The sequence below is a fragment of the Varroa destructor genome, unplaced genomic scaffold (genome assembly GCF_002443255.2).
Source record: "Varroa destructor unplaced genomic scaffold, Vdes_3.0 BEIS01000003.1, whole genome shotgun sequence".
In the NCBI taxonomy this organism is placed as follows: domain Eukaryota; kingdom Metazoa; phylum Arthropoda; class Arachnida; order Mesostigmata; family Varroidae; genus Varroa; species Varroa destructor.
The window spans coordinates 39064454-39078127 of NW_019211456.1; the positions used below are offsets into that span (position 1 = coordinate 39064454).

General features: G+C 38.5%; 1 protein-coding gene across 7 annotated transcripts in view; it reads left to right on the forward strand.

The window, feature by feature from the left end:
- Nucleotides 1-13674, forward strand: part of LOC111246716 (neprilysin-1-like) — a 31031-nt gene that overhangs the window by 7757 nt on the left and 9600 nt on the right. For 5 of the 7 annotated variants that reach the window (XR_015324911.1, XM_086985196.1, XM_086985197.1 and 2 more), the window contains exons 2-12: nt 3008-3131; nt 3463-3670; nt 6633-6854; nt 7333-7416; nt 7719-8032; nt 8253-8321; nt 8632-8739; nt 9682-9806; nt 10287-10373; nt 11332-11435; nt 13243-13361. Coding sequence is in view for 6 of the 7 variants with exons in the window: in XM_086985196.1 (XP_086841322.1) it covers nt 3072-3131; nt 3463-3670; nt 6633-6854; nt 7333-7416; nt 7719-8032; nt 8253-8321; nt 8632-8739; nt 9682-9806; nt 10287-10373; nt 11332-11435; nt 13243-13361 (1500 nt within the window). In the remaining variant the exon portion in view is untranslated. Of the gene's footprint in view, nt 1-3007; nt 3132-3462; nt 3671-4283; nt 4510-6632; nt 6855-7332; nt 7417-7718; nt 8033-8252; nt 8322-8631; nt 8740-9681; nt 9807-10286; nt 10374-11331; nt 11436-13242; nt 13362-13674 lie in introns of those variants that run through there. The other 2 variants (XM_086985195.1, XM_086985198.1) reach the window with 2 other exon arrangements.

The window sequence follows — 13674 nt, forward strand, 5'->3', positions numbered from 1 at the left end:
TGTGGCGTACAGCCTCCTCGCAGGCGTGATCGATTTTCGAAACAACTAGCAACAGTGCTAATAATGGCATGCTTAGCTGCAGACATTGCGCGAAAAAGTCTTCCGGAAAAGAAGCAATTGTCGCAAGAAAACTAATCATAAACTGACCAATAAGGGAGGGTAATGTAACACATATCCGAAGCTGAAGATGACTATGAGCTGGTCCAGAGAAATGGTGCCGGAAAATTCTAAGCTAAAAGTTCGAATTAGCATTGCATTAGGAGTTGTCTCATAAAAATAAGCTGATAAATCAGAAATCATTATGGTGACCAATGAATACGAAAATTAGTTTCGTTGTCGTACTAGAGGTCTCTTAAAATTGATTCTTATCTGAGTAGCAAACTTGCAATAACTTGCTAGGACCTTTTCACGGATTTCAGCCTCAATAAATACTTAAAGAATTTCTAGAATAATAGTAATTTGGCTTCATGGCAAATAAAATAACAGTTATATGAAGGATCGAGTGATATAGCTATGCTTTCGAACTCGCTTAATTATTACACTTTTAACTAACAGAGTTTTGTCCTCGCCAAAAAACCTTAGAATTTTTGAAATAGACAAACGATGGCATGAAAAAATGCGTTGCAAAATGCCAAAGGCTCAGCCAAGCGTATATTTTTAAAAATAAAGAATTACTTATTTCACTTCTGTTTACTTGTGAAATATTCATTCACACATAACAGATCAATTTATTACACTAACTTAGTGGCAAATTTTACGAAATATAGAAATATGCTTAGTAAGTTAAACATTGAATTGAGATAAACGATGGTAGGGCGCCTTCGAGGGCAAGATACGGATAGATCGTTTTCGACGATATGTTCACGAACTACTATGTATTTATCTTTAGCGCGATACCTAATATTACCTTGAGTCGTACGCCCTACCCGAACGCCTCTGCCAAAATTACGTAGTAAACTAATATTTTATACGCTTCGTATAAATAGAAAGAAGGAGAGCTGAAAGGTGAACAGTAAGCAGTTAGAGAAAAACGAAATGTGTACAATATGTATGTGTAAAAATAACCTCGTAATAACCGAGTGGACAACTCGTTTGTCTCCTAACGATGAAAACACGTAGTCGTCTAGGCTCAAATCTGAGTGGGAATATATTTTGCTTCATGTTAAGTGCCAGCCATTAGAAGCATGCCTAAGTATCAAATGTAAAATAGATGACTACTTATCTGTTAGGTAACTTATATTGATTTAGAAAATGACAGGAACAAGTATCAACAGCTACAACTATATATATGTTGCAAATGCTACTGAAGTAAATAATTCACTACAAAGTTTATGCAGGGAAACTCCCAAGTCCATTCCGTTCGTCAGGTGTTCTTGTGCTAAGTGCAAAATTCTAGCCATAAATACATGGAAAATGTGTTCCACATGCATTTCTCGACACAAGATGTCATTGGCATGACATGGTTATACAGTTACGTTTAATCACTCTTACCAGGCTTCAGCGAAGGCACAAGCAAGTTAATCATAAGTATAGTATTAAGTTCACTTGCTGGCTATTAAAATAAGCATGTCGCAAACATTTAGAAAAACTAAATTTAAATTTGAGAATTTTTAGGAACGGATAAGCATACGACACTATTGAGACGTCCAGGAGGATTAGGCAGGTAGAAGCACGATCGAATCTCTGGTGACCGCTTAGCAAATGATTAAAATAGAAAAAAAAAAAAAAATTGTGTAGCCAATTAGCGTCAACTGATAGGAACAAATGTCATAACCATCGCATCATCTCACAGACTTTTAAGTAAATAGTTGTCGGTTAACAAATTCAAGCTCGTCAACGTAATTCATTTATTCGTATTCATTTATTAAGCACTACTCTGCGGCTAACCGCTGAGTACAATACTTATGTACAGAAAAATGAGAGACTGGGTATTATTTATTCTGTCTCTGTACGTTTTAAAGTCTTTTTAGGTAGTGGTGGATATCATACCTATACACTGCTTTATTACTTACTCACACCTGTCTTGTGGTATAATTCGCGAAATTTAAACCACATTTGTCCCTCAGGGCATATACAACTTAAAACTATTATCTCGATAATAAATAATTACACCTAAAAACGAGTAATGCAAAATATATGTAGAAAACATAACTATATGTAAAAGGGTATTGTTATGTGCAAAGTATTAGAACATATTATAAACGAGGCCCTTTTGAATATTTACCGAAATCGACAAAAAACAGAGCGTTTCGGGGCAATTTACGGTGAGGTATCTAAACCGGGCTTACATGTAACGCATAGTTGAAAGGCTGATATAAATAACATAGTAGAGAAAACATGTGTGGATCTACATAAATTTCGAAACTCGAAACACGTTAAAACAAAACAAATTTATATAGTTAATGCAATATATAACCCAATAAACGGGTTTGTTTTTTCTGGTTATGAACCCAGGGAGTACCAACGCACGACTTAACCTTGTAACGGTTGCAAAATTCAGCTTGCCAACATGTTAATAGAATGGAGCCAATTTATCCAGAATGTAAACGTTTATCAATTAAATGGCTACCGCAAAATACGCAATTAACTTTCAGTAGTTGTATAGGTACCAAGTGGTTTTAGCTCTTAGACAAAAAAAAAAAAAAAAAAGTTTATTTGGGACTCTTATTATTTTTTAACGCTCTTATGACAAAGTATATATATATAAATCCTGAAAAATTTGAGCGTTTCAACAGAAGGAATACAAATTTATATGCGGAATAGTAGTACTATGTTTACAGGAGATTACCAAATATGTTGCCAGCACTTTGACGGAAATTCGGAACCGAGTTTAGTCGTTGTCACCAATACGATGCCTTTAGTTAAAATATATGAAACTCGACCACAATCATTAAGACGACGGCATTCCATTCAACACAAAGACAAAATTGTGTGAGGAAAACAAGATGATGGATTGGCTACCATTCCTATAAAGACTACTAGTAAATTATCAATTGAGTACTTTTAGGTTTCGTCTTGGCTACATCAATGGAACCCACGTAATTTCGCCGATCCTGCCCCCAGTATTCAAAATGCCCGGCGGAAGCTGTCCGTCTCCAGTGCCCCCGCGGCCACTGTCCCCTTCGGCTAAGGTACAGGAACGGGCTTAGAAAAATAAAGTGGTGCTTTTGGCATCAATCTTACTGATCTTTTTACGGATATGTTCCCCGCTATAGTTTTTTGCGAAAAAGCAAACGTTCGAATACAACAGAGATAGTATTGCGTATCTAAGGTCTCCGAGATGGGTTTGTCAGCATTGCAAAAAAAAATTGAAATCCTACTAGAAATACGCAAGATGACATGTGTATGAACATGCAAATACGTGTAAATAAAGTGAGATAATTATTCTATAAGGATTAAGTCTGATTAGCTTAGAATTCTGCAAACTAACATGGTTATTGCTACACTTCTGTGTCGAGACAGAAAGAATTAAATGGTGGTTTGGAACGAGGCCTGGTCCTTCTTGTGTTGATCTTGACCGTTCTCTGTGGACTCATTCTTCTATTGCTCATCAGGGCATCGCATATGGAAGCTTACATAGCCCAACGACAGAGTGAATTAAAAGACACGACTTCGATTCCATCTATCTTTGAATCAACTATAGCACGAACCGGCAGGGGCGAACGCCATGGTAAGCAAATATCCATTAACTTACATTTAGTTCTAATAAGGCGCCTCATTTATAAAATTACAACATGCGACGTGTTTCAAGAAAAAGTTCCTTCGAAGACACCGTATAATAGACGTTAACATCAGCAATATGTTTGTATGTCTAATCTATAGTAGTAATAGTAACTATTACTATTAATGAGGATCCGAAGCGCGATTAAATTATGTGAGATAGCGAAGATGATATATTATATCTGGATCAATCGTCACTTGGAGTGAGATAGAAAAGGTAGTCATTGCCATTTACCAAACAGTCGAATCCTTGTCATGCATATTATATTGCTGTCAGCTTTATGACCTGACGCCATAATGTTTATCTAATAAAAAACTAATATAGTCTCGGATAGATATTGTCTCGGCACGTGTTCAGCGTTCTGTGGGATCTATTTGCATAGATCAGTATTTCTTAAGTCATTCATTCCCTTCATCAAATAAAAATTTTGAGGGTTTATCGGCGCACCAGCTACGGGATACAAATGTATCTCTTCGATTCTTTTTTACTGCCCCATTACGCCTCTGAGCTTCCTTCTTTTCTATGACATATCAGTTTTATATAAACATATTATTCGAAGGCTTATTAAAAACAATTCATTACTGTTTTCTCCATCGTAAATATTCCTTTAATTTACAGCATAATACTTACGTATTCGTAATTTTCTCACTTTAGATATCATCTTCTTTTTTCAGCTCATACAACGCGAAGTACCTAAAATCTTCTGGTTAAATTAATTTCTTGTTCCCATCATGTTGCTGTAACAACGTGTTTATCTTCTAAACCAACGGATATGCCACACAGTCTAGGTTCGTCTAAGGCAGATACACTTTTATTCGTGATAGGGAACAGCTGTCTAAAGCAATCCTTAACTGTAATAGCTGATGAAAAACTTGAAGATTGAATTGAATTTATCGGTTTTTCGAATTGATCTCCATTTTTATACGTACTATCCAATGTAGGTGACTCTCTTCAGTTAATGTACGCAACGCAACGGATTTCGATCTGGTTCATCACTGTCTTACCACAGCCTCAAGGCCAATGTGACGTTTACTCGTATTCAGCCTTGCCATACTAATGCGTCATAGTCGTCGATTTTTTAATTCCTCCACTTTTGTTAAAGCTTCACTTTTTTACATCGTTCAACGTAAGCGGCTTTAAGAAGCAGCAGGTCCAAAGCGCTGACTGCAAATTACGATTTTTGTTCGAAAGGTACAATCTCAAACAGGAAGCGAATTTGACCACTTTTATCCATTGAAAAGGAACGCACAGTTGGAATAAAATAGGACCAGTTTTCAACTTCCGATGACCTCGAATGTGGGTCCACGCAACTTCCGATAGTTTCAAATCCATTAATTAATTTACTAAAAACACTATTGTCTGGTCTTAAAAGAGCGATTTTGATATTTGTCTCTAACGGCCAGTTTATAGTAGCATTCAGGTTCGGGGTGCAGCCAAATTCTAGGAACAGATATTCGCTCTGTTCATATATGAGAATTCTAGCCGCCATTGGAACTCGGCCAACTATTTTGTACTGAAGTGCACTATACTCAGTTTTTTTTGACGCGGCATTTTTTAAAAGTAGGCATTTTAAATCGAACGTAAATATCGTACTACGCGTAAAAAACAAATTGATTTTTTGATTTTTATGACTAGGCATGATATGCTTTATTGCACTCTCTGTCTGTGTGGTGGCTTCGAGAACTTGTGCATGGCTTTCATCCATTGTCACGTTCACAAGTGGCTGTCGATCGAGAGTTTTACTAATATTGTCAGGTCTCGTATAAAATTTTTCGTGCACTTCACTAGCTTTCGTCCTTGACTGGGCCAAAGTTGAATCAATGACACTTTTAAAATTCCTGATTTGTATCCGTTGCCGATCTCCTCGTGTGACATAGAGTATTGCAAACGTGGATACGACCAACAGTAAGACGACGGCCGCGCCGCACATAATTCCACATGTTAAGATACGTCTGCTGGAAGGCTCTGTAATAGTGCTCACACGGGGCGAGATAGGATCCTCGACGACGTTTAGAGATTCGTTACTCTCTGCTCGCTGCAATTCACTGGAATTTGTTGTTGAATCCCATTGCTTCAAACTGAAAGCCATCATGAACTGAAACGGGCGCCGACCGCTCTTAGGCAGTCGTTTCCAGCCTGATAGGTAGCAGTCCGCTAATATCTAACGTCTGAGCATTCACGATTCGCCCCCTAAGCCACCAGTGGATACGTCGTTGTGTAAAGGCCGCTGCTGAACTAATACAGAACGTACAACCGATACGATACAGATGCAAAGACTGAACAGTTTCCGGATAGCGAATAGTATCAGTGAAAAGTGAAAACAAACACTAATAAAAAAACGTCGCCAGTTCGACCTTTTAGGCAACGCCAAAACTGGGCCGCACTTAGTACGCTCTACAAATGCATAATTGTATATACAGAACATTGGGCCCAGAACCAGGAATATTGCCATTATCCTTTAGTCTATTATAGTCAGTAATACGCTATATTTCATTCATTACAGACTTGAATAAACAAAACGGAAAATGTACCGTTTAGATATCTTTCGACGACATATGTAACACTGTCCGCATATGACATGACTTACTGCACGCTGCAACCTAACTCTACACAAGGTGTTTTCTCGTTACCAGAAAAAAGCTAAAACTACAATGTCGAAAGAAATAAATGCAAATCCCTTTGCTCGTTTATGTTATACGACAATTGATTAATAATAGTCTGATCCGACATGTCAGAAGCCCGAATCAATACGACAATCAAATATATGGGTGTTAATACGCTCCATGCAAAGTCAACAATTTTTTTACCGTTACCCTAACGAACATGCTGTCTCCAAAGGAACCATCGCGATAAGTATGAACCATACTAGCATCCGACCATTGATCTGTCTTTATGGGTATTAATTTGTCAGGAGAGAACTCGTCCTTTCGTACGACAGAACTGTGCTTGAGCCCTGAATGCATTTACGCGTCGTCGTCAATATTGCGTTCAATTGATCCGTCTGTCGATCCGTGCCAGGATTTCTATCAATTTGCGTGTGGCCGCTGGCCGATTCATCATCCATTAAGGCCAGACACAAGCAATTTGGATACTTTAACATTGCTAAAAAATGATATGCGTCAAGTTTTTAAAGGTATGAGTATTATTTTCTATTTTTTGCTTATTCTACCAAATTAGTCAAATAGTCAAGTGTTAACAGAGGTTCGAATGGCGAAATAATAACAAGATTTTATTGTTTAGGCTTAAAGCAGGGCCTAGCGTCCATAAGCTAACAAAAAAAAAAACTCTTTGTCAACTACTTTACTATCTAAATAATTGTATAAGTACCGAGCCGCTAGTCACACTTTTAGATTTTGAACTGTAGGCTCACTCCAGACTCGATACTGGGTCTCAACTGGCAATTTTTTGGTATACGTGTCCATATGCTAGCTACAAGAGTTTCCATTGTATTATATCGATAATAGTAGCCACCCTCATATGGAGGTACAAGTAAGCATTGCAGGTTTCATTTTTAAGAACTATCGATAATAGTAGCCACCCTCATATGGAGGTACAAGTAAGCATTGCAGGTTTCATTTTTAAGAACTAACTGGTGTTGCTGACCCTCGCAGAACTCCTCGAGGCTCCTATGACCAAAGATGATAGTAGTTCCACAACCCAAGCCAAACTGCTGTACAAATCTTGCATGAATGAGAGTAAGTGTCAGGTGTAAATTGTATAATATTCAAATAAGGAACATTTTCAGCCTAAAGTAAGATATTTGGTCACAATGGAGTTATTGCTTTGGATGGGCGCTTGCTATTGAATGTGTCTAAGTGATACAAAGTGCCGAAATTGATTACCCAATTATACGCATAACGACAGTATAACTGTTTCTAAATACCGGTATAATGACTAACAATATACCGCAGAAAAATTGTATTGATTAGTTTATAAGTTTCGCTCCTAAGCTGATCTGTGCACTGATGTATTTTAATCCGATCAAGTTGAATTTCAGCTACTGCCGAAAGGCTACGAGAAAAGCCCTTGTTGTCACTCCTTGAGCGTCTGGGACTTCGATGGCCATTGGTTGACCCTTTGCAATATACAACAGAAAATGAATTGAATAACACATCTTCAGAGTCTCCCTATATCTCGTTACCAACTTCGAACAAGCGCAGATCTCTACCTGATCGAAGTTTAAATGAGAACTTTCTCAACACGTTTGATTGGCACCGATCTCTCGGTTATCTCCGCCAGATGAAACTCGAGACCTTTTTTATGATTTTCTCGCAGGCTGATCAGCAGAACTCTTCCGCGACGATCCTTCAGGTGAAGTTGTAATTACAGTACGGTTGTGTCCTTTTTTTTTTTTTTTTGCTGTTCGGGGTTATGAGCCCTTCAAACAATTTGATATATATATGTAAAAATATAATTGCATAAAAGCCGTTTTTGTGTGAATGTGGACATAGGTAATTCTCAAGGTATGGGCGAACTCAGATGGTGCATAATCACTTACGTCAGTGCTGTACATGATGTATAAACTTTTCAGATTGACCAGAATGAGCCATCAGTGCCATACGTAGACCTTAATTCGGCAAGAGGGCGGCGCCAGATCAAGGTCAGAGTAGCTTTAAAAAAAGCTTTTCGAGAAATAAACTTAAAACGCAAAGCTATTGGTTATATTGTCGTTTAACCGTTATGTGTATATTGCTAACCACAGATGAACTACTTATTATCCGTCTGTACAACCATTTCCAATGGCGGCCCATTTTGTCTGACAATACCCTTTTGCGAAATCACTTTATAGTACGCTTTACTAAATAATGTGACGGGAGACCAAAGCATGGTTGCATGTTGGCAAATATGAAGCGGCACAGAAAAAAGGCTAAAAAGAAAAAAAAACTATTAATTGAATCGTATGATTTCAGGCTTACCATACAACAATGGTGTTAGCTGCGGAGCTGCTAGGAGCTAATCGGACGCAAGCCGTCGTCGACATGAAAGACGTTGTCATATTTGAACTGCGCATGCGTACGGTATGCCGCTACCACCCGAGCTCGAGCTTTAGGCAGTAACCGGTATAATCAACCACCAGCTCGTATCGTGGAGTCGAGCGAATTGCTAATTCCACGATCCATGTTTATTAGAACCGTTTGTTGAGAAACACGTTGACCGATTTGGTTGGCATTTCGCTACAGCCCAACAACGTTGACTGCCTACACTGACAAGACGTCACCGCTTATTTTTTTAATACCTTCGGCTATATTTACTGCGTGAACAAGTATTCAATATCACTTTAGTAATCGCCAGTCCTCAGGTTCATCATCTTTCTCTCACTAGAAAGTCTAATCGAGGTGGGTCTTGCCGAACTCCCTTGGGGTTTCTCCAGCATACTGAGAACACGGCATGGTAACTGTCTACCAACTCGAACCAGCAATGACCCTATATTCAAACTTACCATTGCAACGAGCGCAAAGGGATATGCATAAGCCGCCTAGATTGCATCGCCCCTCACCGACAAGGTTACCTGCATTTAATAGCCACCATGTAATGATTTAAACAGAATCGTAGTAAATTGTGGACCCTATTTGGCGCTAGCATGACTAGCACTAGCTTTGCAGAAGCAGCTGGAAATCGTTGTTTTTTCGAGGTATATGTATGGTCGTAGCACTTCGTGACTCAAATTTATGATGATGCGAATACTCGATCCGCTTTCTACTTACTCGTTCAAAATTTAGTCGCCAACTATTACAGGTTACGTTACAAGTGCTTAGAAACATAGTATACAAAATGGCCAAAAAAGTCGTGTGGAAGCATGGATGTGTATATTTCACTGTGGAAATCCGTTGTTACTCGGGAATGCACGGCCGCTAAAGTGTGGTTATCGCCGTGATGGACTAAGCATTTTTTCAGAAACTTCTGTGCTTGTTTTTAGTTCATGTACACTTCGTCATAAGTAAAATACATTTTCCTATTAGTTCATGGAGCCAAGTGAAGAACGACGCAACTTCACGGCTATCAACCACCGTATGACACTGGGCCAGCTGGACGCATTCGTTCCGCACCTACGTATCAGAAAGCTCTCGTCAGTCGTTTTTCAAAAGTAAGCCATCTATTCCTTTTATACCTTACGTACGATATTGAACTTACGCAGGGAATTAGATCTGCTATAATATGAAACTTCTTTTTTCCCCTCTAGCTTCATTCACTCATCGCATTACGTAATGTTATAGAGAGGCACTCAATAAAATTAGGCTATTTATAGCAGTGTTTAGATTCTTATATTGCGTATGTATGTTAGTTGTTGTAATTGGTTCTGCATTGTAAAAAACATGTTTTTCCATATCTATAGAATGTAGGTTTCCGCTTCTGTTTACAATTCTAATTGTGTATCAATGGAAGACACTTTTTTGAAACAAAAGGATTTTTTCTATTTACGAAGTATGAACGGAGCGACTGTTTAGATTGGGAAGGTTCAGTGGTGGGCTAGAATTCGGCGTTCTAGGCTGCTGGGCGGCACCGCTACCACTAGTCCATCCCCGAAAGTACTTGCGTTAAATTCAAGTAATAATGGCACTTGCAGACAGTTTGACCCGGATGAACGGCTTGTAGTCTATGCGCCAAACTACCTGAAAAAGCTGAATGAGCTTTTAAAGTCAACACCAAAGAAGTGAGTAGCTTAAATTTTACATCACCTTTACAACCCTATAAAGCGAGACACACTACAAGTGTGTCTCGCTTTATAGTAGAGTCCATTCGCAGCCTCGTATATCGTATGTATATCAGCATCGTAATAGTGGTTTAATATCTAGCAACACTGAAGCATTGATTTAAGTTTTAGTTCTACATTATTTATTTCAATGGACATGTCTTTTATGGACATACAAATAATCGGTACGTCAGTATACCTTAAACTATTCTAGATCTTGAAATAACCTAAGACCCTAACCCCGCAGACTTTGCGTCCGTTCTAGAGGACATAAAATGTTCTGCAAGGACTGTTCCTTGTAAACAGGCACAGGTTGACCAGAAAACTGTATCTGACAATCAGATCCATACGTAATTATTGAAAATACTAACTTTATTAATAATATTTTTTTAAGAATTTAATTCTACTACATGTATGGATAGTAAAGAAGATTGTAAAGCTAACAGTGGGCTAAGCCTTAACTAGGTTCAGAGTTTGCATTCCGAGACTTAGATAGTAAGAGTTAACTAACAAATTCACCAGTATTGGCCAAACTCGAAATTTGCGAAGACATCTTCAAAGCGTTATTGAAGCTACAAATTCCACGAAAAAGTTCTTTTATTCGTCAGATTACTTCATAAAGAGATACACCTTGAGGCACCGCTTGGTCATTTACAACGGAGCGTCGTCTGAATCAATACGGCCAGACACTACCGTCATTACTGTGCGTGCCGCTCAAGATGTGAAATGCGTACCACCTTACTACATAATAGGCAGTGAAAATATCGATGTACAACATTACTGTAGAATATACCGAATAAATAACCGAAACTCGACTATTTGACAGAACCAATATTTAGATACATTTTTGAAAATCGCACACAGTTTCAAAAGCGAATGTCTTCAGACAGTGTGCTGGTCGTAATAAATATTTTCATAGGACAGTGGCTAACTACATGGGCTGGAGAGTCGTGTACACGTTAATGAACTTCATGGATAAACGTTTCGTGACTCTGCGGCAGCGTTACGCCAATATTCTCGCAGGTAATAACATGTAGAGTTCTGAAACGTCTTCAAGGTAATAAGGCGCTGAGTTCCGCTTAAGTGCACCTTGGTCGTGCATACCGTCAATCAGGTCAACTAAACGCCATTTTCTTTCTGCTCAAATGATCACACAGACTTGTGTTGTATTTAAAATTGGTGGGGTTTGTATGAAGCAATGTGACAAAAGATAAAATCGTGGTAGAAATCTAGCGAACAATAAAGCAACATAACAATATGGTCCTCGGCACCTGGCATCATAGTAGTTACGTTTTAACCAATTTGTCCGTGCGAAGTTGTGAATTCTAAAATCTTTCAAGTTTCACGTCCCGTACCACCCTTCGGCAAGTTATCACACGGCTGGCTCTCAACATCAAGCGAAGTGTATAGACGATAAGATTCAAATTCAGACCGCTACGTATTCCTGAAATTTAGCAGATACACACAGTGCCCAATAAGCTGTCACCGGGACAGTCAGATGTTTACTAATGCGTATCTAGCATTTATTCTTGTCAGGCGTTACTCAAAAGCATAGAATTTTCCTTCGAAATAGTCATTTTAGCCAAGGGGAAGTTCACGGCGGAGCAAAGGATAAAGGTTCAACTCGTACGTTCCAAAATGCTAAAGAAACTTTGAAAGATTAGTTACGTTATCGTGTTAGTACGTGTCATTGCCCTCTACAATATTTGATTTTGCTACTTTCGAGTTCCTTTTGGTGCTATCAGTCTTCAACGATATCAGAGCTATTTGAAATACACAACGCCCATCGCCTATCGCCAGCGTTCGCGATTTTTGCATCAGTTTGCTTAGGGCGTTCCGTAAATATGTTTGATACGCACATCTGCGAGCGTTAGAACTTTTACGAATGTAAAATAGCTGAAGCTGGCTGTCAAATGCACCTGCGGGCTTCCGAGTGTAGTCAAGGATACCTAACTGCTGCCCAGAAACCTTAAACGAGGTTTTCTCAAAATCAGTTAAAAAAAAAAACTGTACATCGTAAATGGGTTTCTGCAATGTATTTAGAAAGAAACTAAAAATAAACTATTATGATGCGTGATGCAAAGGATTGTTTTCGTTGGAATTATTAGATAATCTGGTTCCTTTGTAAGCTATTGGTAACAGATGTCGTCACAATGTCGTCGTTGATATGAGTTCCTGACTTAGTGATTCTATTCAATACTTGAAAGCGCTTTCATGTTAGTGAAATAAATAAATAGAAATAAATTTAAGGGGAGGGGGTAGAGTTTCTGAAAATAAGACGTAATCTCAGCCTGCTTTTCTCAGTCTTAAACAAAAACGTTGCTTAGGTTCGCGAAAATTACATTAAAAATGTAGTGCTGACCGATATCGTAGTGGATGAACAATAATCGTATAATTAAGTGGGTACTGTCGTTCAAGGCCCGAACATGCCGAAAAACGGCGCAAAGTTGAACTGGTTGACGGTTTATAGAACATACTTGAAAATCGACTTTTTGCTTGGACTGGTATCATATTGAAATCCAGCTATGTCTACGTAAAATAAAGTTTTATGCCAAAACTGAACAAACAGAATTAGTAGATGATTGAAAATAGAAAAAGAAGCATACATTTGTCTTCATTTGGTTTTTTAATGTGAGAAAACCCCGGCTTAAAGTAGTGGAACTCACACTATATATAAAAACGTTACCTTATGAAATGCACCCTAATTATTCATTTTATCCCTTAAAGCATCAGGACGAAGTTAGGCAAATGCCAGAATATTTTAGCTCTTATGTAAAATATAGAAAACATAGCGCACGTAAAGGTTGCAAACGCCCTAATATAACCTTAGGAACAAGTCATCCGATTCCACGGTGGCGCCTCTGCGTGACTCTCGTAAACCTCAACCTGGGCATGGTAACGGGAGCTATGTTCGTGACGAATCACTACACAGCCTTCATGAAATCCTCGGTAAGGGAGAACTGCTGACAAATGTCATAATATGCCGTTTAAAATTACACTTTTTTTAGGAAACACATACAATTCCCACTAACCGAGAACACGCGCTTTAAAGCAAATAGCAACGGGTGCTGTAAAAAAAAGTCCAGTAGAAAGTTGTGTGGGAATATCTATTGTTCAGGAATATAAGGCCTCAGTTTTTTTGACTCCATACAGAAGAACTCGATTAGCTGCAGTCTCGTATTTGCAGCCTCGTCTAGAAAGTTGAACGTTGGAAATAGGAACTTTACATCTAAAAAGAACGGTACATGCTAAGGCACGATGT